The sequence below is a fragment of the Sminthopsis crassicaudata genome, chromosome 3 (assembly GCF_048593235.1).
Source record: "Sminthopsis crassicaudata isolate SCR6 chromosome 3, ASM4859323v1, whole genome shotgun sequence".
NCBI classification, from domain to species: domain Eukaryota; kingdom Metazoa; phylum Chordata; class Mammalia; order Dasyuromorphia; family Dasyuridae; genus Sminthopsis; species Sminthopsis crassicaudata.
Genome location: NC_133619.1, coordinates 508,218,619 through 508,243,236, shown reverse-complemented (window position 1 = coordinate 508,243,236; position 24,618 = coordinate 508,218,619). Strand labels below are relative to the sequence as shown.

Here is a 24,618-nt window from a genome sequence, read left to right as displayed (position 1 = left end):
TCTCTGATAATAAGATTGGTCATTATGATTGCACAGTTAAGTGTCTTTTGGGTCGCTTCTTTCCATTTATAGTAATTCTTATATAGTTTTCCTGGTTCTGCTTCTGGACTGATAAAAATTCCAATAGGAGATCTGGGCTTGTCCCAGCCCCCACCTGATCTGAGCCAACTTGGGCTCTCACAACCCCTATGGGATCTGAGCCAACTTGGGACTCCACCCATGGGCCCCTTTAGCTAAATCTCTCATTAAAAAAGAGCCAAGCTGGAGTCCTCTCTTTGCAGAGGTTCCAAACATGCCAGCCTTATGCCTGGTATGCCAAGGGTCTCTGCCACTGGAATATTTCCAGTGCCCTCTTCTCTTTACCTAACACTTTTTACTAACTAAACTTTAACCTTAATTCCAAATCCCATAATAAACCTCTTTTATCAATCTAGGTTTTCGGGTCTGTAAATTCCTTTACAGGGGGCTTTTGTGCCACTACTAGACCTCATTTAACTCCCTCTCCTTGCACTGAATCCAAAGTGGTGCAGGGGAGCTCTGACTCCCTGTACCCTGAACCTGCCATTAGACCTCAATTTCATTTGGGTACCCCAAATCTATACCTCATAATTAAGACTTCTGATCTTTCTATTTGTCCTGCAGCTGAACTTTCTTCTATATGTTGACTCTTGGTACAAAGATAATCCCTCAAACAATAGTTTCTTTTCATATACTGTAGCGATCTTTTATTTCCACTCAATCTTCTACTGATTTAACATTTTATCATAAAGTTTTTAGATAAACCAATTTTTAAAATAAGATCTGAGTATAAACTTTTTCTAAAAGAAAAAAATTTTAAAGATATTAATGAAAACATGTGAAAGACTTATATAGTTATGGGAAGAGATTGGCTTGATATAATATTTGAGCCAAATTATTAGAAGGCCAGGTCTATATAAGAAAAGCTCTCAAAACAGGAGTCAGTAGTTAAGGTAACCAGACATTAACATTATATAACTATCAAGAAATCTTTGAGGAGAACATTTGGTCAAATCAAAAATGAAATTCTGAAGATGTTCCCAGATTATTTTCATTTTTTCCCTAGTCATTTATTATTATTTTTCCTGGTGCTACAAGTTAAGATCTAAAAGTCACACATTGTAGAAAGTAGGAACATTTTTACTGTTCTAAAGAGCTGCATAGACATCCCCTGGTAGAAATACTGGAGGTTAAGGCTGCTCAACAAATTAGAGTTAATCTTGACAGTAGCTAGTTTAAAGGGTAGATAGAACATCTTTCAAAACTTCCATTTATTCTTCAGGGTTAGCAAGTGTGAACCTCTACCCATTTTTTCTTTATCATTTATATTACATCTAGAATCAGGATTTGAATCCCAGCTCCATCACTTATTACATATGACTTTCAGCAAGACATTGACATCTCTGGTCCTCAGTTTCTCATCTATAAAATAAGGAAGATGGATTAAATGACTTCTATGAGTCTTCTAGCTTTAAATCTATGATTCCAATAGATAATGTATGTAAAAGAACTTAATAAAATTAAAATAATTGTTACTGTGGAAGATCTGAAATCCTAGATATGGAGTCTGAACTTTATTTAGTAGTCAAAAAGGTCACAATGGAGTAATTAATCCCACTTTATCTAAGGCATAATAAATCTGAAAGGCACATAAATAATTGGAGACAAGATTGAATGCAGATAGATCAACTGGGGTCTCTGGCAACAAACAAACAATACCCCATACAAAAAGTAACTGACTTGTTCTGAACTAGTAATAGTAGGAATAGAAAGGGATAATTGAATTCAAATAAGATCGTGTAGATGAAATTAATTGGCAACTTACTGTTTTGACAAGTAAGAGAAAAGGAGTACTAAAAGATGATACTGAAGTTTTAAGTTTGAATGACTAGGAGAATGAAGTCTGGAAGACAATGATAGAAAAAGACATGACAGGAGGAGGAACAACTTTTCTGAAGGAAAGACAATATGTTCAGGCTTTTTTAGACGTGTTAAGACTAGGGGAGATATATAATCAACTAGAAAGATAGCTATGAGCTTAGGAGAGAGTTAAAAGATGGGGATATAAATTTTATAGTCATCACATAAAGCAAGAAAAATGGATGACATCATCACAGGAAGTTAATGTTTTATGTTTATAAAGATAAGAGAAGGGGACTATGAGGGTGTATGAGGAAGAAGATGAATCCTCCAAGGAGTAAAGGAAAGACTGGTTAAAAAAAGAATAACAAGAAAAATATAGTGACATAAAAACTAAGAGAATGAAGAGTATCAAGAAGTGAATATCCAATAGCAAATGACACAATAGACTAAAGAATTAGAGTGTCAAGGCTAGAAAGGAGACAGAGATCATTTAATCCTCAACTTCTTAAACAGACCCATGGGACCTAATAACTGAAAGTTGGATCCCAAAATTAGGGTAATATGATAATTATAAACCTATATACTGGAGTCATGCAAAACTTCTTTGGCAAAAAGGGATCAAGAGTGAAAACAATTTAAAAAGCCCCGATTTAGTCCAATCTGTAACCTGAACAGGAAATCACTCTACAAAGAGTGATGGAAAACTCACTACCTCTTGAAGCAACCCATTCCATATTTTAGGATAGCTCTAATTCCTGGGAAGCCAGGAAGAAGTCAAAATCTTAAGATGTATATTTGAAGGATTGCCATGTGGAAGAGGTATTAGGTTTGCTTTTCATGACTCAAGAAAACATCACTAAGAGCCCTGGGTACAGGTTGCTAAGACACATTTTTGGAAGTACCTATTAGACATTTCAAACTGATATCCCAAAGATATCTCAAACTCCCCATATTCCGCAATGTAAGTATCTTTCCTCTAGAACCTATTCCTTTTTCAAACTTCTCTATTACTGTCCAGCACCTCACCTTTCAGACATCCAAGTATCCTTACCCACTCATTTTTATTCATCCCATAAATCTTGTCATTTCTACACCCACAACACCTTTTGTATCTATCCTCTTTTGGCTAACTCATAGAACACTACCCTAATTTAGATTTTCATTACTACTTAGCTAGACTTCTATATGACGTCCCTGTATTAAGTCTCACTAATCCAGTAAATCTCTTCCATAGTAGCCACAATTATTTTCTTCAACTACAGACAGGTCTGCCCATTGCACACAAGTCTCACCAGGCTCCCCACCTTAACAAACTCCAGTGATTTCATATAGCCACTAAGATTTATACAATCAAACAGAACTTCTGTTTTGTATTTAAAAGATTTTCACAGCTTGATCCTTTCCTATCTTTCCAATCTCCTACCATATTATTCCTTTCCATGCTCACCATAGCCCTATTCTATTAGCTTGTTCTGGTTCCTCACATTTAATGCTCCATCTTCTATGCTTTTGTACTGACTGTACCTACAATGTTTCTTCCTCACCTACAAATCTTGGAATAACTGATTTTCTTCTATAATTACTTTCTGTTAAATACATTGTATGATTTCTTATACTATGTCTTAAAATTTAGTAAATGTTTTATGATTAAGAGTTAATGGTATTGGGACAGCTAGGTGGCGCAGTGGATAGAGCACCAGCCCTGAATTCAGGAGGACCTGAGTTCAAATGTGATCTCAGACACTTAACACTTCCTAGCTGTGTGACTCTGGGCAAGTCACTTAATCCCAATTGCCTCAGCCAAAACAAAACAAAACACACAAAAAAAATCCAAAAACAAAACACAAAACAAAACAAAAAAAGAATTAATGGTGTCACTGTAACTGACTTCATTTAAATGAGAAGCCCCATGATAACGGCTCAGCAACTACAGTAACAGTTAATAGGGATATGTCTTCCACACAGCAGGATGATGATGTCTCTTTTGGGAACCCCACAACTGCCAGTATAAGTGCAGATTGAATGAGTAAGCCAGCCCTAAGTGTGCCAGAGTAGAAATTCATGCTCCATAGAAATTAATATCCATGTGATGTCCCCCATCAGAATGTAAACTCCTTGGGGAGACTTCTTTCACTTTTGACTGAGTATGCCCCAGAACAAAATATACTTTAATAAATGTTTGTGGTTGAATGGGTCAACATTTTCCAGCAATTTTTTCTCAAAACTGATCATATCCTCACTCTTCCAAATGATATTTGCATGTATAATTTTTTAGTCTCTCCACAGTTCTTGTAGCTCTCCTTTAACATGTTTCAAAGTTGAATATGATAATACATCAGATAAGGTCTGAATAAGACAAAGTACAGTAGAACTGTAAGATCCCTTATTCTAAATACAATTCTTCTACTAACACAGCTGAAGGTCATCATTGCTTCTTTGGCTATTGTATAATACTGGTAACATATAATTTTATATCTGATAAAAAAGTCTATCACCTAAATTTTTTCATATGAACTGATATCTAGTCATGATTTTCCCTATATATATGAACACATATACTTATGTACAAATAGGCATTCAATTAGGTAATAAAATATAATTAAAATTATACAGTAAATTTTTAATTTCCAGCTCGACAACTATAGTATTCTTTTCTTTAAACATGAATGTTTCAAATCAAGTTCCTCTAAAATGCAAACTTGAAAGACAATTCCTAGGTAAAATATAAGGTATCTTATTAAACATTATCCTGAAGATGTTTTTGTCAATGATTTATCTATTTTTTGAAGGGAAATTCAATCCAAATTTTTGAAGAAATATCTAGTGCCTCAATTTTTAGACTTTACCATTATTTGTTGCTTTTTAAAAAACATGCGCAAAAGAAAAGCCAGCTTTTTATGTTTCCTGAGGCTGGGTTAAGTGACTTGCCGAGAGTCACACAGCCAGGAAGTGTTAAGTGTCTGAGACCAGATTTGAACTCGGGTCCTCCTGAATTCAAGGCCGGTGCTCTATCCACTGCGCCACCTAGCTGCCCCAAAGCCAGCTTTTTAAATACCTGAAAGAAATGCTCACTAAGTAGTAAATGTCTCATACAAGAATTGTCAATTAATGAGCAATGGCACTTACTATATACCAGATACTGTGGAAAACTAGGGAATACAAATAGAAGCAGAAAGATAGTCCTTGATCTCAGGGGGCTTATTTTCTAATGGGGGAAGAAAACACTTCATATGGGAAGAGGAGAAGCATTCCAAGGGTGAAGTGAGCTTCTGGGGTGAAGTTTCAATGGCATGGAAGAGAAAGTCATGTGGACATGAGTAAGTAGTAGAGCTGGTAGAGCAAGGAAGATTTCTTTGGCCTTGGCCTCCTTTGGAGGTTTAGGAGGACTCAGCCTGTCAGGAGGTGAGGACTCAGGGAGGAGAGTACTTTTAGTGTGAGAAGGAAAACTGTTTACAAGTTTACAAACACAAGGTTACAAATTTTGGTCTGTACTTAGAGGCCTTTTACTAAAAATACATGTATTCACTGATATTTACTCAAAAAAGAGCTTCAAGGATATAGCAGTTTGAACACTTTTTAGCAGAGAGAAGTATACAAAGAAACTCATAGCAACATTTTGGTTTCATGGGAAGGGACCATAGATATCCAATTTAATTATCCACAATATCTCCAAATGGTCACTTATATTATCACTGAGTTTAACCTCCAATCATAACAAACTCTTTTCCTCTAAAGGTTACCCACATCTCTACTGAAAAATCTATGATTACAAGAATACATCATATTGATGTAAATTTTGCTTTTTGATAATGTTTATTCACTGGATCTAACTGTGCTTTCTAGACCCAAGCTGAACAAGTTTGTCCCTGCTTCAAATGGTAATCCTTCAACTATTTGAAAACTATAATTATGGTTACTCTCAACTTTCTCTTTTCTGGGCTAAATAACCCCACTTCTTTCAACAAATTCTCATGACATAATGGTTTCCAATTCTTTTATCATCCTGGTTACCTTCTCTGGATATATTTCTCTTTGCCGATGTCTCTCCTAAAATGTACTATCAAGAAACTAAACATAATACACATTCTTCATATAATATTGTTCTGTGAAATGTTACAAGTATTTTCTTATTAAGTCACCCACAAAAAAGGAAATTATGGGAAAACATGCTACTTATATAACAAAGTCAATTACAGTGTTCCCAAAACAAAATCCAGGTCTTCTCACTTTCAAGTTCATAATATATTTTCCTAGCCAAAGTTTCTCAAATGTGAAATAACGATGATTTTGGTTGCATATATTCTTTAAAAAAAAAATTTATGTAACATGTGCCTACTTATTTGTCCAAAGTACCTGTGTGAAACAGAAAAATACTAGTGATAATGTTTTCTCTTGTATAAAAAGATACAAAAAACAAAGAATATGTCAAGGAAAAAGAAAATGTGAATGCAATCCATTTATTTAAATCAGAAAAATCAAAATATTTTCTATTGTTGGATATAAGAGGAAGCAAATATTCTTTCAGAGAATAAAATGTTAAGGTTAAAAGTGACCTTATGGGGGGCCGCTAGGTGGCACAATGGATAGAGCACCAGCCCTAAAATCAGGAGGACTTGAGTTCAAATCTGGTCTTAGGCACTTAACACTTCCTGGCTGTGTGACTCTAGGCAAGTCACTTAACTCCAATTGCCTCAGCAAAAAAAAAGAAAAAGAAAGAAAGACCTTATGACAAAGAACTGGAAATTGAGGGGATGCCCATCAGTTGGGGAATGGCCGAATAATTTGTGGTATATGAATGCAATGAAATACTATTGTGCTAAAAGAAATGAAGAGCAGGTGGATTTCAGAAAAACCTGGAAAGATTTACATAAACTGATGTTAAGTAAACTGAGCAGAACTAGGAGAACATGTACATAATCACAATAACACTGTGTGATGATCACCTATGACAGACTTAGCTCTTCCCAGCAATACAATGATCCAAGACAATTACAAAAGACTCTAGATGGAAAATGTTATCCACATCTAGAGAAAGAAATAGGGAGTCTGAATGCACATCAAAGCATACTATTTTCACTTTCTCTCCTTTTCTTGCATTTTTTCCTTTTTGTTCTGAGTCTTCTTTTACAACGTGACTAATGTGGAAACATGTTTAACATGACTACATGCTTAATATCATATTGCTCACTATCTTAGGAAGGGAGGAGGAGAGGGAAGGAAGAAAAATTTAGAATTCAAAGTCTTACAAAAATAAATGCTGAAAATTATATGTAATTTGAAAAAAAATACTACTAAAGGAAAAAAATAAAAATAAAAGAGACCTTAAAACCATCTAATTCAAACTTCTCATTTTATAGATGAGAAAACAGAGGCCCAAAGAACTATTTACCTATGAACAAATAGCAATTTAGGGGCAGAGATAGGGAATAGTTTCTTATTAGGCATCTATCAAGATTACCTAGATTTAGGTTATGAACAAATAAAATGTTTAATTTGTTCTGTGTCAGCTCTAAATTCCATTCATTCACTAGGATACTGAAGAAACTTCTCTAGGAGTTCTGAAGGATAAAACATATGAAAAGTTTCTGGTAATTTTTCAATTCATGAAAGTCACTCACTGAGGACTGTTCTTTAAAAAAAAAAAAAAAGTAAATGAGACTAAAATTATATGAGAGTACTCCTACCTACTATGTGAAATTATAATCAGACTTCATTTTCATTAAGGTACGGTTTTTTGGGATCTTTAGATGAATGACACTAAATAAAATATCATTCCAAATTTCTTAGCGTTTTTTCTGACAGTGGGAGGATTTTAAAATCAACTATGAATTCTTTAAAATTCAGTTGTTCTAGGTAATATTTCTACTAATCTCACACTTTCATATTCCCTTATATGGATCCTATCATACAAGGTCTATATCACTTGTTTTGGTGTTTATCTTTCCAATTGAACAATAACTTTCTGGAGCCCAGAAATTATTTCTTTTTTTTAATAAAGCTTTTTATTTTCAAAACACATGCATAGGTAGTTTTCAATATTCATCCTTGCAAAACCTTGTGCTCCAAAATTTTTTTTCTCCTTCCCTTCCTCCCATCCCCTCCCTTAAATGACAAGTAATCCAATACATATTAAACATGTGCAATTCTTATATATATATATTTCCACAATTATCATGCAAGTCTCTCCAGGCCTTTCTGAAATCATTCTGCTGATTGCTTTTTAATATTCCATAACATTCATATACCATAACTTATTCAGCCATTCTCCAACTTATGGGCATACACTCAGCCAGAAACTATTTTTTACATTTCTTTTCTATTATACTTAATGTCTAATAATGCTCTATATTTGGATGGTTAGTTAAATTCTTGCCAGTTTAAAAAAAAAAAGTGGATATGTATTTTTTTTACTCAGGAAAATAAATTAGGAAACTTAGGAAATGTTAGAATTTTTATGAGACCTGCATTCAGAAAAAGTATGATGAAAAGTTACTTCTCTTTCTCCTAAGAAAGCAATGAAAATTACCTGAGATCGGTAGTCAACAGACATTTATTCTGCAACAGGCAGAAGTCCCAAGATCACATATATAACCATGCCCTACCTGGCTGACTGGATGTATTTTCATATGCCTATTTAAGCTAAGTACTGGAATATTCTTTTGAATATTCTTTCTATTCTATAATTAAGTAATTAAGTAATAAATATAATTATGAGTGAACTATAAGTACCTCCTTTAATTTTAACGTTGGTGAATCAGTACAAAATCTCATGCAGAATGAAGCCCCTTCATTATATCAAGCAAACCCTGTCCCCCAAGATATCTCTATCTAAGACATTCAGTGTTTTTCCATATAAAATTCATCTGAACAATAAAAAAAGGCCAATGAAGTGGTTACAATAATGCCTATATTTATAGAGTGATTTCTTTTGGGTTTTATTTAAAAAAATTTTTTTGGTCAAAATCATTCTTGTATATTCTCATTTGATCGTCATAAGAATCTTCTGAGGTAAGTAGAGACAGTAATTATTACTAATATTTTACAAATAAAAAGAAAACCTTATAGACAGAGACAGAACATGACTTACCCGATGCAAGTTCTAAAACAAAACCTAAGTCTTATAAATTCTAGTTTAGAAGTCTTTTGAGAATGATAGAAATGAAAATGAATGAAGAAAAAGAAAAATTGAAGAAAGACAGGATAAGAATCTAGGCTTTAAACTTTCAGATTAACATTTAGATAAGATTGAGATAATTTTCATGAAATTTATGTCATGGTAATCTGATGCTCTTAACTACATCCAAATAACCTTAGGAGAAGGGGTAGCTAAGTGGCGCAGTGTTTAGGGCACCAGCCCTGAAGTCAAGAGCACCCAAGTTCAAATCTGACTTCAGATTATTAACACTTTCTTGTTGTGTCACCCTGGGCAAGTCACTTAACCCCAATTGCCTAAGGAAAAACAAAAACAAAAACAACAAATAACCTAGGAGAAATAGTTGGAAGAAGCAGATTTTTAACTCAGTGTAAAGATAAATTTCTTAACAATTCACTGTGCTTAAATATGTAATGAGTTCATTATTATTAAAGGTCTTCAAATAGAACTAGATCACAAAATGTTCTAAATGCTCTACAAGGGATTCTTTTTCAAACTGTATTAGTGATGTTGATGCAAAAGGAGGGCACCCCAGACCTGAAAACTAAGAGTTAAGAGAGCTTGTGAAAAAGGAAAAGGAAAGGTAAGAAAGATAGTCTGGATGAACAAAGGAGGTAATGTGTACTCAAGTTGAAGAGGCAGTTTGTCAAGAACTTTAAACACCAAATAGAGAAGTTTATATTTAATCTTTGAGACAATAATAGTAGCTAGCCATGCAATGTATTAAGATTTGCAATGCGTTTTACAAATATTATTTCACCTTTATCCTCACAAAAATCCTGGTACTCTTATTATTCCCATTTTACAAAGGAGAAAAATGAGGCAAAAAGAAGATAAGTGATTTGCCTATGTTCACACAGCAAGTAGTTGTGTAAGATAGGATTTGAACTTATGTCTTTACACTGTACCACTTAGCTACATGTGAATGATATGGTCAGATCTATATTTTAGGAAAATCTATTTAGCAACCATTGGGAGAAAGGATTAGTGAAGGAACATCTCATCTAAAAAGAGATTCCTATTTTTCCATATCTCCCTGTAACGTGCTCTCCTGGCAGTTACAATTACTAGTCTGTCCTAGACCCACCAGAGTACCTTTGACCACTGTCCTTTGCAGTGTGAGCTCTACCCGGCTCGCCTCCTCTGAGGCCTTCTAAGGTCTCTGGCCACAATCTCTTGAATCTATAGCTTAATAACCGGTAGCGCACTCAAGAACAACCACGTGTAATCTTAAAAGCCTTTATTATACCTACTCACATAATGCCCTAACTGATGCCCTGACTTGTTGGTTCCCTGGTGAACACCTGGTCAGAAGACCCATGTGTTCACTACCAAAACCCTTACCTCTTTTGGCTACCCATCTTGGCTTGGCCACCCAGGATGGGGAGCCAGGGTGAAGAGCACCAGGTTAAAGAGAGCGATTGCTGCCTGCAGTGGGCTTACATAGGGCCTGTGAGGTCACATACACAGCCAATCAGTGAGAGAGTCACCCATTACGAAACTATCTCAATATGGCCAGGATCCCGCCCAAGGGCAGTCCTAATATCCACAGAAATTATTTCCGGGCCTCAATCTCCCGATGCACTGTGTCCACCCATTTAAAGGGCCCTTACAATTCCCTTTCTCTTGTTTTGCGGGAACCGCACATCTCACCAAGCTAAACTTTTAGCACCAGCTATAGTTCACTTGGTCCATGAGATGACAGAGTGTTATGCCCAAGGAAGTACAAAGCAGCAGATCAGTAAACAGAAGTATGACAATAAGAACCAGGCTCAACAGTGGCCCAAGTGTTCAACCCATTCATCAAAGTCATACTCGAGATAATAGGCCAAAGAGGTTGGATGCCAATGAGGTAGGATGTCAACACTGAGGTGGGAAGTCAACAAGGTAAAACATCACAATTCTAGTTAACAAATATCAGTAGGTAGGTTGTCACAATTCTAGTTACATTTATCACAGTTCTAAACCAATTCTAGTTTCTTTCAATTTTCTGTTGCACTTTTCACACTCCTAGAACAATTCTAGCTTATCACAATTCTCAATTGCACTTTTCACAATCCTAGAGCAATTCTAGTTTCTCACAATTCTCTATTACACTTTTCACAATTCTAGCTTAAAACAATTCTCTATTGCACTTTTCACAATCCTAGAGCAATTCTAGTTTATCACAATTCTCAATTGCACTTTTCACAATTCTAGAACAATTCTAGTTTATCACAATTCTCAATTGCACTTTTCACAATTCTAGAACAATTCTAGTTTCACAGGTGCACATAAGCAAAGTCATGTCCAGTAACATTGTCTCAATAACAACGGCAGGTGGGTGTGTTGGTTTTTCACCCACTAATTTAAAAGCATAGTCCTTCAATAGAAAGCATAGGACAAAGCCTCTTCCCAGGCCACCATATGGCAAGTAGCCACGGGAGAAGCAAGCAGGCCCATTGTCCATTTACAGTCTTTATATTGCATATCACCCAAAATAGTCCATTTCAGCTGCAACACTGGAACTGTGTCTGCTGTCTCTGGTGTCATGGTCAGGAGGGGCATTGCTGCCATCATGTCTGGAGGGCTGCGGACATCTGGCTGGTCTCTCTGGACTGTTGTCTGGTCCTTCTCTTGGATCCCCAGGTTACAAATGTCTCTGGTGGGGATGAACTCTGCTGCTGGATCTGCACCTAGGAAGGAATGTACTCGGGGCCCAACTTGGGCCTTTCCAAATGCCATCCAGGCCTTTCCACATCACAGTGGAAACAAAGTTGTTGTCAAAAAGATTAACAAAAGTCAGACAAAAGTCAGTAAGTCTGTCACTTAGCTGCACTTTCTGTGTATGCCCGAAGTGCATTGCTAAGGTAAAAGGCAAATAATTTAAAAATGTAAAACCAAAATAATTTAAAAGTGTAAAACCAAAATAGATTAAAAATATAAAACCAAAATAACTTTAAAATGTAAAATCAAAATACTTTGAAGATGTAAAATCAAAAATGTTTAAAAATGTAAAATCAAAATTTAAAAATTGTAAGCAATCACATATCCCAAAATTCCCTTCTCTTGTTTAGAAGAGAAGATCTTGGGGATAGTCTGTGCAGTAATGACTTTACTAGAACACTCGGCTATATCCCTGAATTCTTTTGCCTAAAAATCAAAGTTTGAATTTCTGATACCGAATTGTACTCCAGGAGTGTGAATCAATAAATCTGATATTACTTTTCCTCCTGGGTCAAAGAGCACACACTGTCTATTTATTCTAGTGATTAAAACAACAATTTTCCAACCCATTCTAGACATAAACACTGTTTTATAAGTACCCGTAGGGGGTTGGGAAATCAAGCTCACCTGTGGAAGTGGAAAATCCACGAGGTAAGAAAAGAGGAGTTTCAACTCTCCAAAGACGATCCTAGCAGTTTTATAAGTATAAAACTCCACTCTCTCTAACTGCAAGGTCTTATCCCTGTAAGATTTCTTAGAAATTAACTGAACTGTATTTTTAAAACTTTTCTGATTATACTCAATACCCCACAATTCCTTTTTGCCTTGGGGCATAAAGCCTACTCCAGTCTTTTGAAATGAAGACACAGGAGTTTTGAATGGATTAATGGGCAGTGCTGATGGTATTATCGCCCTTCCTTTTCCTCCTCCCCCTTCTCCCTTGGCCCAAGAAGGTGAGGCAGAGGGAAGAAGAATTGGAAAATCCCCCAAAGGCTGATTTAAAATCAAACCTGAGCTTTGCACATAAAAAGAACTAAACTTCTCAATGGAAGAGTAATCAATAAATTCCTTAAAACAACAATGCACGAGGTAAACCAACAAAACGCTAAGAAGAATTTCTACAACTGAAGTCCATGTGGTTCGTTTATTTCCTTCCTTAGTTTCAGCCACTGGTATGAACTCTTCCTGTTCTATCTGTATTAACCTAGCTTTTTCTTCTTTCTCTATCTCCATCTGTAATTTAACCTGCAATTCCAGCAACTCTTGCTGTGGCATTTTATACTCTATACTGTCATACATACGCATTAGCTCTAGGTTGCTCCCTCTCCATGGGTGTGGGGATAGCCTTTGTGGAGCTTGATTACAAGCTTCCTGCTGTTCTTCAGTGGTGATCTTTGTTAAAAGATCTTCCATCTGGCTCTTTAACCTCTTGATATAAGCATTATGTTCAGCTGTGTCCTTGAGTCTGATCCCAGAGTTACCTGGGTCCATATTGCTTCTCTGTCTTCCCTCTTAAGTGGCGTTTCTACCGGATCTTTCAGAATCTTAATTCTGAATATTAAATATTTTCAAAACCTGATAATTTCTGATGCGTCCACATTGGGCGCCATTTGTAACGTGCTCTCCTGGCAGTTACAATTACTAGTCTGTCCTAGACCCACCAGAGCACCTTTGACCACTGTCCTTTGCAGTGTGAGCTCTACCCGGCTCGCCTCCTCTGAGGCCTTCTAAGGTCTCTGGCCACAATCTCTTGAATCTATAGCTTAGTAACCGGTAGCGCACTCAAGAACAACCACGTGTAATCTTAAAAGCCTTTATTATACCTACTCACATAATGCCCTGACTGATGCCCTGACTTGTTGGTTCCCTGGTGAACACCTGGTCAGAAGACCCATGTGTTCACTACCAAAACCCTTACCTCTTTTGGCTACCCATCTTGGCTTGGCCACCCAGGCTGGGGAGCCAGGGTGAAGAGCACCAGGTTAAAGAGAGCGATTGCTGCCTGCAGTGGGCTTACATAGGGCCTGTGAGGTCACATACACAGCCAATCAGTGAGAGAGTCACCCATTACGAAACTATCTCAATATGGCCAGGATCCCGCCCAAGGGCAGTCCTAATATCCACAGAAATTATTTCCGGGCCTCAATCTCCCGATGCACTGTGTCCACCCATTTAAAGGGCCCTTACATCTCCCTATTATTATTATTTTTTTTTTGGAGGCTGGGGTTAAGTGACTTACCCAGGGTCACACAGCTAGGAAGTGTTAAGTGTCTGAGACCAGATTTGAACTCAGGTCCTCCTGAATTCAGGGCTGGTGCTCGATCCACTGCTCCACCTAGCTGCCCCTTCTCCCTATTATTTTAAAAAAATAAAACAGCAAAGGTAAAAATACTATGTTGTGATAGTCCTCTCTCTGAATACAGATGGCTCTCTCCATCATAAGTCTATTCATCCCTCCCTATTCCTAACCATATCTCCTCTTCAAGGTTCAAGACTTTTCCTCAATGCTTACAGAGAAAAGAGGTCATAGATATTATGTCAAGGGTTGGAAGATGGCTAAAAGGGGAGAAGAGTGAACTCCTACTTAATTTTCTTTTACTCTGATTCTGGTAAAGAGATGGCCCTTTCCTCTAAAACCGGCCCTTCTACTTGGGTATACCCTTGATCCTAATCCCCATTTTCCACTGAGATTGCTACCAAAATATTTCCTCTTGCCTTCACACTAATTTTCAGCCTCTCTCTTCGAGTTCCTTCTCCATTACCTAAAACTCATTCCTATCTTAAAAAACCTTCACTAGACCATTATCCCCTCAAATTATAGTCCTATTTCTTTATCACTTAATTTTTAAACACTAAACTAACCTTTTGCCACCAGAAAAACCTAAACTTAAGAGATGGATGATGTCACCAATCAGTTTACCTGCACATTACTGCCAGATTCGTGTAATTTAAAAGCATTGTCCAAAAGCAGTTTGCTTTTTTTGAAAGTCTTTTCTGCATCTGAGATAACAAAAGCTAAGAAGCCACAAGAGAATATGTTAGCTGAATCTTGTATTTCCTTCAACATGTAGTCCAAAGCCTTGTTCAAAACCTAGCATAATAGATACATTTAACCAGGCTGGCTCAATCTGTTTGGAATTCTTCTACAAGGCAAACAATATGTTGGAGATGTTCTGGGCACCATGGCTTCAATAAAATTCAACTCGATTTTTCAAGGTGAGGTCACTTGCCCAGAAAGAAGGGAAACTCTGGACAGGGAAGAAAAGTAAAGGGAAGGAAGAATGCAGCTGAATTTCTGGAGTTAAGGAGAATATGCTAACGGAGATAAAGTTGGCAGAGAAATAAGAACTACAGTAACAAGCTGGAAGAATGGTTTTACATATGTGTATATACTCACACCTATACATATATTATATCTATATATATATATAAAAATATAAAACTACACATATGTGAATGTGTATATAAGAAAATTTATGTCTATATCTGGAGTTTTCTTCTTTTACTTAAGTCCTATTATGATCAATTCTCCCAAGTTAAGTTCTACAAGTTTATGATATGGAAAATCTTAACATCCTAGAAAATCTTTGAGTACAAATCTGGAGATGAACTCTATCAAGTCCAATAAAATGCAAAATGCCCAAATTGGGAGATGTTTTTCATCAGTAGGCTGGCTACAAAACCTTATGAATCTATTTACTTAACCATGGAAGATCATAATCTTCCAAAGGGAAATAACTAACATTAATTCATTAAATGACAGATCTTCTGAAGTACAATTCTTTAACATCAGAAGATTGTATGACCTAGGGTGAGGAAATGTATCCAAATGATTTTTCCACGTAGTATAAATTGTAACTCCATTTGGATTTTTCTTGGCGTAGTTACAGAACTGTTTCCCATTTTCTGCTCCAGGTCATTTGACAGATGAGGAAACTGAGGCAAACAGGGTTAAAAGACTTGCCTAGAGTCACACAGGTAATCAGTGTCAGTGTCATCTAGCTGTCCCACAAAACTGTTATGTTTGCTATGTTATGCCCTTTAGACAACTATGGATTTCAGGGGGAAAAAATAAAAAAGCTACCATCGAGTTTATAAGGATGTCTGATAGTATATTCATCATTCCTTAAGCACAAATTTTGCCAAAAAAGGACAATGCATTTCATCATATGTGATATATAAATTCAACTAAATATTATAGTCAGAGTATGAGGAATTCAAAGAAACAAAGATCCCTATGAATTAATTCAGGCTGAACAAGTATCATACATTATTATAATATATCTTTATAGACATAAAACTTCCAGCTTTGGGTATATTTTAAAACCTTTTTAGTATGTGATGTCTTTATGCTATAATTTTTGTGCACAATTTGGCATAGAGTTCACAAAATCTAACGGTCCCTTAACTGCTAGGTCTAATAGCTTTGAACTCTATGGTGTTAGACACACTGAAGCCCTCCTCCTGGATACCACCTCCTTTCCCTGCTCTTGAGTGATGCTCCCCTTCCCTGCTGAATGATCTCCTTGGTCTTTTTGACAGTTTCCTAATCTGTATCACGCCTTCAGCTTGGGTACACAGACAGAAGATTTCAACTGTCTCCACCCTACAGCCTAAGTGATTTCCCTTAAATGGAAATCTGACCACACCACTCCACCCAATTCAATAACCTCTAATGACTCTGACTAGCTCTTGGATAAAATATAATAACAGTAACAATAATAGCCAGCATCTATGTAGGATTTAAAAGTTTATAAGGTGCTTTTATCCATACAACAACCCTGGGAAGTATTATTATTTAATCTCATGTCCCGGTGAGCAAATTTAGGCAGACATAGATTAAGTGACTTTCCCAGAGTTAAATATAACTAGTGAATTTCTCAGGTTAAACTTCAACTCAGATCTTAGCTCTAGGTCCAGTGCTCTATCCACTGTATCATATAGCTGGTATTTAAAAGTTCATACTCTGGCTCCTCTCTACCTTTCAAATCCATTGGGCATACTATGTCCTTTCACATACTTTACCATACAGCCTCCTTCCTGTTCTCATGCAGGACACTTTGCTTTAGCTATCCCACAAGTCTCCACACTTCTTAGAATCCCTAGTTTCATTTAAGACTCAAATCAAATACCATCTTCTGTGGGATGCCTTCTCTCTAGTGCATTATCCTCCAAGGTTACCATGTATTTGAGATACATAATTCTTGGTATATATTTCGATATGTATATGATGTCTTGTCAAGAAGGTAAACAAATCAGAGAGATACAATTCTGTTTTGTCTTTGTAAGAACTTAATAAATACAGTCAATTCTTAGAGATCAAGGGGATGACTTTCCCAGAAAATAGTGCAAAATAAAAATTGAAAATACTGATACTCTGAACCTATGGGGAAAAGGATTGATGATCCTTCAACTGCTAAAAACTGTAATCTTTCACTAGAGATTGCTGAAAATATACTTTTGTGCATACAATTCTGTATAAGAAAACATTAATTCCAATAAAATGCACCTCACCAAAAACAGTAACCATGAAATAATCCATAACATGCAGTACACAAAATATATATATATAATACATGTGCAGTACAAAACTATATATTTTTCTAGCATCTTGTCAAGCCACCAGAGAAACTTATATTAATTTTTATACATACATCTATAAGTATTACCTCTTCCTAGAGGATAAAAACTCCTTTAGACTTGGAATTGCTTCATTTTTATCTTTGTATCCTTGTCAATTGACTGATGAATATAATGAAATGATGAACATGAGAAATTCAGAAAAACCTGGATCATGACCTTGTAGATGAAAGAGACTTCAGAAACGAGCAAGTTCAAATGAATTTTACAGATGAGGAAACTGAAGCCAAGGAAATTAAGTGATCAAAATAGGTTGGATTTCAAAAATTGAATCACAGTGAAGTAATTAATATGACGTAAGAAATTAATATAGTGTAAAAGGTGTCGGGAAAACTTTAAGTAATAAAAGAATAAAGTTAAACCTCCAATTCTAAGAGTACAGGAAAGGCAGAAGAGCAATATGCCTAGTTACTATAACAATGTAGGCTAGGGATTGGGACTATAATTGTGATTACATTAGTATAGGGGGATCTTGGACAAAGAAACTGCCTTGACTAATGCTGGTTGGCACCTTCTGCAAATCATAGTCCTGAAGTCTCCTAAAGTGCTAAACAGTTAAATTATTTGTCATACATGTCTGGTACATACATGTTAGAGGCAGGACTTGAGGCCAGATTTTTTTGGCTTCAATACTGGCTTTCTTAGAGCCATGTGGTCTTTCAATAATAAACAGAATAAAGAGGAAACCAAACAGGAGAGCAGCCTTGGAGAAGAAATGGGAAAATACATCTTTCCTCCTTGTGGGAGAAGAGGCAACCACAGTTGGGCAGGCCTATATATGCCAGAGTCAGCCAACGGCTTTGTCAGTGATTGGGCCATTCTTTTTCTTTTCTTTGTTACATGCTACTTGCTGGAGGAGAGAAACAGAACATACTCAGAAATTAACATAATATAAAAGATGTCAGTAAAACTTCAAAAATTAAAGGAAATAAATCTAAACTTCCAGTTCTAACAGGGTAGGTAGCGAACTGTAGCCTACTACAAGGATTCAGAACAAAGCAATCTTCAGAAACAAAAACAGGTTTCCCTTTAGGAAAACATTCTGTACAAGTCTTTTATTAACTATATGAGAACAATTTTCTACCATACTTAAGCTACTTATATGGTAACCAGAAAGATATCTAATTCTTTCAGAAAGTACTAGTCATTTATCAATTTATGTTTACAGCATGAACACATTGAAACTTTTTTTCTACAATAAAAAACATATTCAGCTTTAAAAATGGAGCCATGAACTCATGGGACTATCATACATCATTGTAGATAAATATAGCTTTTCTAAATCTAATTGACATTTACGCCATTTAAAATGTCTATTAAAACAAAATTGAAGAAAAGCAGGGAGTAAAAGCTCAACAACTTGTTCTTGGAGATTAGATCATACATGGATCTGAAACATGATGTACTGTATACTAATAATCTAGGACTCTGCAAATTAAATTGGGAACATCTGACTGACATTACTAAAAATAGACTTCACATTTCTTGAAAAAATAAAATTTCTATAATCTACCAACTGAGTTTTATGTCATGTATCTTTGCACACTGTGTTCTCTTCTGTAGCTTCACTAAGTTTTACTAAGAACATATTTAATGTGATAAAAGAAGGCCATAACACATGTTCTGCAACTTTCCAAGAATCTCAAATGGTTTGGCAGTTACACATCTAAACACATATACTTAATGCCTCACAACAAGTCTGTGGAAAATTTCTCCTTGACAATAAGGGAATAATTGAATACTCAAAGACAAAAGATGTCTTCATGACATATTCTGTCAGTATCAGGAATTGTTGGGGAAAATAATACAAAACTTGGGGAGTATGAATTATATGGAGTGAGAAAACTATAACAGAAAAAGATAAAGGGTCACTAAATTTTAAATTCTGTGATTCCAAGATGGAGCTTTGAATAACACATACAATTATTTTTCCTGGGGGAAAAGCTCTTTGAGGGAAGGGGCTGCTTCTTTTTTTGATTTGTATTTCTAACATCTAGTCCAATGCCTGACATGTAGCAAACACTTAATAAATAATTTTCAATTACCATACTCAGCTCCATTTTTCCAATCTTCTCTAGTATTTTAAGACTTTCACAATTTGCTAGAATCTGTGTTGCAGACTGATCACATATTACTTCTTTGATGAAGTCAAACTGTAATTTTTTATGCTGCCCAAACATGCCATTTCATCTCTTATCACCTGCCTTTGCGTAGGTTGTCTGTCCTGCATTCCTAGAAAGCTTTTCTCGCCTTCTACCTCTTTAGCTTCCTTCAAGTCTCAACTCAAGTGTTATCTTCTACAAAAGGACTTTTTAAGATCTCTCTAGTTATTAGTCACAGCTCATTCTCTTCAAAAACAACTTGAAATTTATTCTATAAGTCTCTTTAAGCTTACATTTTTGTCACCTGTAAAATGGGATATTAGTTGTATTTCCTATGTTAGATTATCATGAGGAAAATGCTTTGTAAACTATAAAGTATTATATTAATGGTAACTATTATGTACATTCACCCTTATTAGATGATACGCTCCTCCTTAATGGGAATAAGTATTTGTTATTACACTTTGTATCTCCCTCAGTTAAACTAACAGTTAAAATTTTATTAAATATTGAATAGCTGATCTTAGTGGCTGCATTAAAAAACTTCACAAAAGCAAAATTTTTTACTGTTCAGAGGGTACAGACATATTCATTCTTTAATAAGCATCATTACCAAGATCTACTTTTTAAGATCATCAAGGAGCAGTAGCCTGAAAAAAAATTTTTTTTATTATCACATGTGATATATTTTTAAAATCCTTAATAATCTTAGAATCACAAAGTTCAAAGAGACTTCTAAGATCTAACCCAACCTGATAACTACTGAAATTAATGCACGTTTATTAAGCTTCTAAAAAGACAATGACAAAGCAATTTCTACTACATCATGTTCACAGAGAAATTAAATACAAGATAATGAGAGGAAGGAGAGAATACTAAATGAAGTGCATCAGGGATGGCTTCCAATAAGAGTTAGTTTAATTAGGTCTTAGAAGAAGTCAGAGATTTTATCAGTCAACATGCATTTATTAAATACTTATTATGTGCCCCACATACTGTGTTAGGTAGAAAACCAAAAATCAAACAGTTTGCTAAGTGGATGATACACAACATATGTACTTTTACATAATATACATATGTCAACTCTGGCTGATTAATCCGCAACCTCCATGCTAACAGAGCCTCAATATTTTTCATATGCCTATTTTTACATGTCGGCCGCGGTATTTACTACGGATCCTATCTTTATAAAGAAACATGAAACACATTGGAGTAATTCTCTTCTTAATTGTGACAGCCTCTGCATTCGTAGGTTACGTACTCTCCTGAGGCCGAATATCACTCAGAGGTGCCACCGTAATCACAAACCTTCTATCAGCCATCCCCTACACTGGCCCCACCCTGGTGGAATGAATCTGAGGAGGATTTTCAGTAGACAAAGCCACCCTCACCCGATTCTTCACATTCCACTTCATTCTACCATTCATTATTATAGCACTAGTTATTGTCCATCTCCTGTTCCTCCACAAAACAGGCTCCAACAACCCCTCAGGCATTAACCCTGACTCAGACAAAATCCCATTCCACCCATACTACACCATCAAAGATGCTCTTGGCTTAATGTTACTCCTCCTCTTGCTTCTTGTACTAGCTCTGTTCTCACCCGACTTACTAGGAGACCCAGACAACTTCTCACCAGCCAACTCCCTAAACACATCCCCTCACATGAAATCAGAATGATACTTTCTATTTGCATATGCCATCCTCCGCTCAATCCCTAACAAACTAGGTGGTGTACTGGCCCACCAGCCTCCATCCTAATCCTCCTAGTTATCCCCTTCCTCCACACAGCCAACCAACGAAGCGTGATATGCCGACCAGTACCCAGACACTATTCTGAATCCTTACCGCTAACCTTATTACTCTTACTTGAATTGGTGGTCAACCCCTAGAACAACCATTCATTATCACTGGCCAGCTAGCCTCTGTACTCTACTTCCTACTAAACATTGTCCTCATTCCCCTTGCAGGCTTATTCAAAAACTATCTGCATCCAAACAGAAAACTATGGAGACTGAATGTGAATCATGCTATTTTCACTTTTTTCATTTTTGTTTTTTTTCTCTTTTGAGCTGATTTTTCTTGTGCAGCATGATGAATATGGAAATATGTTTAGGAGAACTGCACTTGTTTTTTAACCTATATTGGACTGCTTGCTGTCTTGGGGAAAAGGAAGGGGAAGAGATGGAGAAAAATAACAGAAAGTTTTGCAAAGGTGAATGTTGAAAACTATCTTTGTATATATTCAGAAAAACAAAATACTATTAAAATATAGATGAGATTGATTTTTTTAGGTTACACATGTACCTTCATTTTTTTACATAATTCCATATAAGTCATGTTAAGAGAAAATCAGAACAAAAGCATGGGAAAAAAAAACACAAGAAAAAGAAAGTGAAAATAGTATGCTTCAATCTGCATTCAGTTTCCATAGGTCTCCCTCTGAATGAGTGGCATTTTCCCTCCAAAGTTTATTGGAATTATCTTGGATCACTAAATTGCTGAGAAGAGCTAAGTCTATCATAGCTGATCATCACACAATCTTTTTATTGCTATGTGCAATGTTTTCCTGGTTCTGCTTGCTTTACTCAGCATCAGTTCATGTAAATCTTTTCTAGGCTTTTCTAAAATCAGCCTGTTCATCATTTTTTAATAGAACACAAATATTCTAGTACTTTCATATACCATCACTTAGTCAGCCATTCCCCAACTGATGGGCATAACTTTTTAATTCTTTATTACCACAAAAAGAGATACTACAAACATTTTTGCAAACACGGGCCTTTTCCCCTCTTTTATGTTCTCTTTGGGATACAGACCCAGTAGTGGCACTGCTGGATCCAATGGTATGCACCATTTTAAAGCCTTTTGAGCATAGTTTCAAATTGTTCTCCAGAATGGTTAGATCTGTTCAAAGGTTCCACCAACAATGCATGTGTTCCAATTTTCCCCACATTCTTACAACATTTATCATTATTTTTTCCTATCATCTTAGCAAATATGAAAGTGTAAGGTGGCAATTCAGAGCTCTTTTAATGTGCATTTCTTTAATCGTTAGTGATTGAGAGCACTTTTTCATACAGATGGCTTTAATGTCTTTATTTGAAAATTGTTCATATCTTCTGTCCATTTTAAATGAGATTTTAAAAAGCAATCACAAACCATCAGGAATATGTGGCAATACAACAACTCATAAAAATAATATCTGGGGCTTTTAGCTTTTATTTAGCTAAATATAAGTAATCTTAAAGGAGGGAAAGGGACCCACATGTGCAAAAATGTTTGTGGCAGCCCTTTTTGTAGTGGCCAGAAACTGGAAACTGAGTGGATGTCCATCAATTGGAGAATGGCTGAATAAATTACAGTATATGGATGTTATGCAATACTATTGTTCTGAAAGAAATGACCAGCAGAATGATTTCAGAGAGGCCTGGAGAGACTTACATGAATGATGCTGAGTGAAATGAGCAGATGCAAGAGATCATTGTACATGGCAACAGAAATATTATATGATGACCAATTCTGATGGGCGTGGCTCTATTCAACAATGAGATGATTCAGACAGTTCCAATGGTCTTGTGATCAAAAGAGCCATCTACACCCAGAAAGAGGACTCTGGGAACTGAGTGTGGTTCACAACATAGCATTCTCACTCTTTTTGTTGTTGTTTGCTTGCATTTTATTTTCTTCATCATTTTCTTTTCTGGTTTGATTTGATTTTTCTTGTAAAGCAAGATAATTGTGTAAATATGTATGCATATATTGGATTTAACATATATTTCTACCATGTTTAACATATAATGGACTACTTACCATCTAGGGGAAATGGGTGGTAGAAGGGGAGAAAAACTGGAACACAAGTTTTGCAAGGGCTAATGTTGCAGAATTATCTATGCATATGTTTTGAAAAATAAAAACTTTTAATAAAAAAACAAATATAATCTGGCAGCAAAAAATGATCTTGACTACAATGAGGAATATATCAGGTCTAGCATGAAGAAAGTATTAGTCCTACTCTCCTCTATCCTTATCAAATTATATCCAAAATGTGTTTAATTCTGGGGGTTATATTTTGAGACAGGCAATGACAAACTAGAGACTATCCAGGAGGATAATTGGGGTAGTGAAAGAGGTCAAAGTCATGTCACAGATGAAAAAAAACTTAGGGATATTTAACCCAGAAGAGACATTCTCAACTAAAAAAAGAACATCTCAAGAAGGCGAAGATATTTCATTATGGATATGCTTCCCAGCTTCAAAATTTAAGAGAAGTATTTTTGCAAATCCCAAAAATCTGATTCTAATATTCAGGAATGCCAGAAGAAACAATCATATCACAATCAATAGTCATTAAAAGCAGACAAATTACAGAAAGTTCTGTACCCTGACATCACTTCAAGATGAAGCTGTGCTGAAACAGTCAAGAAGGCAGGAACATCAAAGAAATTCTTCCCCGGTTTTTTTACGTTGCTTGATGGCTGAAATTCAAGAACACAGAAAACAAAACTATAAAATACCTTATTTGATTTTTATTTTAAATCATTCATTCACTGAAAAAACATTTTAAAGCAATACAAGTTTCTATTTAAACCAGAGGAAGAATATCACAATCACCAATCACAAAAAAACATATATTAGAATCTCTGTTCTACTACCTGAATGACTTTCAGCAAATCACTTAACTTCTCATTTTGAAATTAAACAACTTTGAAGGTATTATCCAATTCTAAATTCATAACACTATGTATATGAAAAATATTTAAGGAAGACTAAACATCAAAGGCACTTAATATCACAAAATATTAGCTTCAGAAGGAACTAGAGGATCATCTAAACTTACTACCTCATTTTATAGAAAGAAAAAAATTTATTAGGCAACGGGCACTCAAGAGAAAGTTACATATGAAGTTACAATTCTACCATTTCTTGTATGACTTTAGTCAAGTCACTTCACTGCTCTGGGCCTCAGTTTCCTCATCTGTAAAATAAGGAATTTAAACTAGATAAATCCTAAGGTCCTTTCCCACTTCAGATTCTATCAAAGTTGCCACCTGCAGAATAAACAAAGAAAACATGCCTGTATCACAAAATAAGCTTCTTCCTCCAAAAATTGAATGAAATTACCAAGTGCTAGAA

General features: G+C 35.7%; 1 protein-coding gene across 1 annotated transcript in view; it reads right to left on the bottom strand.

Moving 5' to 3' along the window:
• The window catches only part of NARS2 (asparaginyl-tRNA synthetase 2, mitochondrial), a 171,923-nt gene that overhangs the window by 91,300 nt on the left and 56,005 nt on the right, over positions 1–24,618 (bottom strand). The window contains exon 6 of the mRNA XM_074303965.1: positions 23,866–23,960. Within this exon, the coding sequence (XP_074160066.1) occupies positions 23,866–23,960 (95 nt within the window). The remainder of the gene's footprint in view (positions 1–23,865; positions 23,961–24,618) is intronic.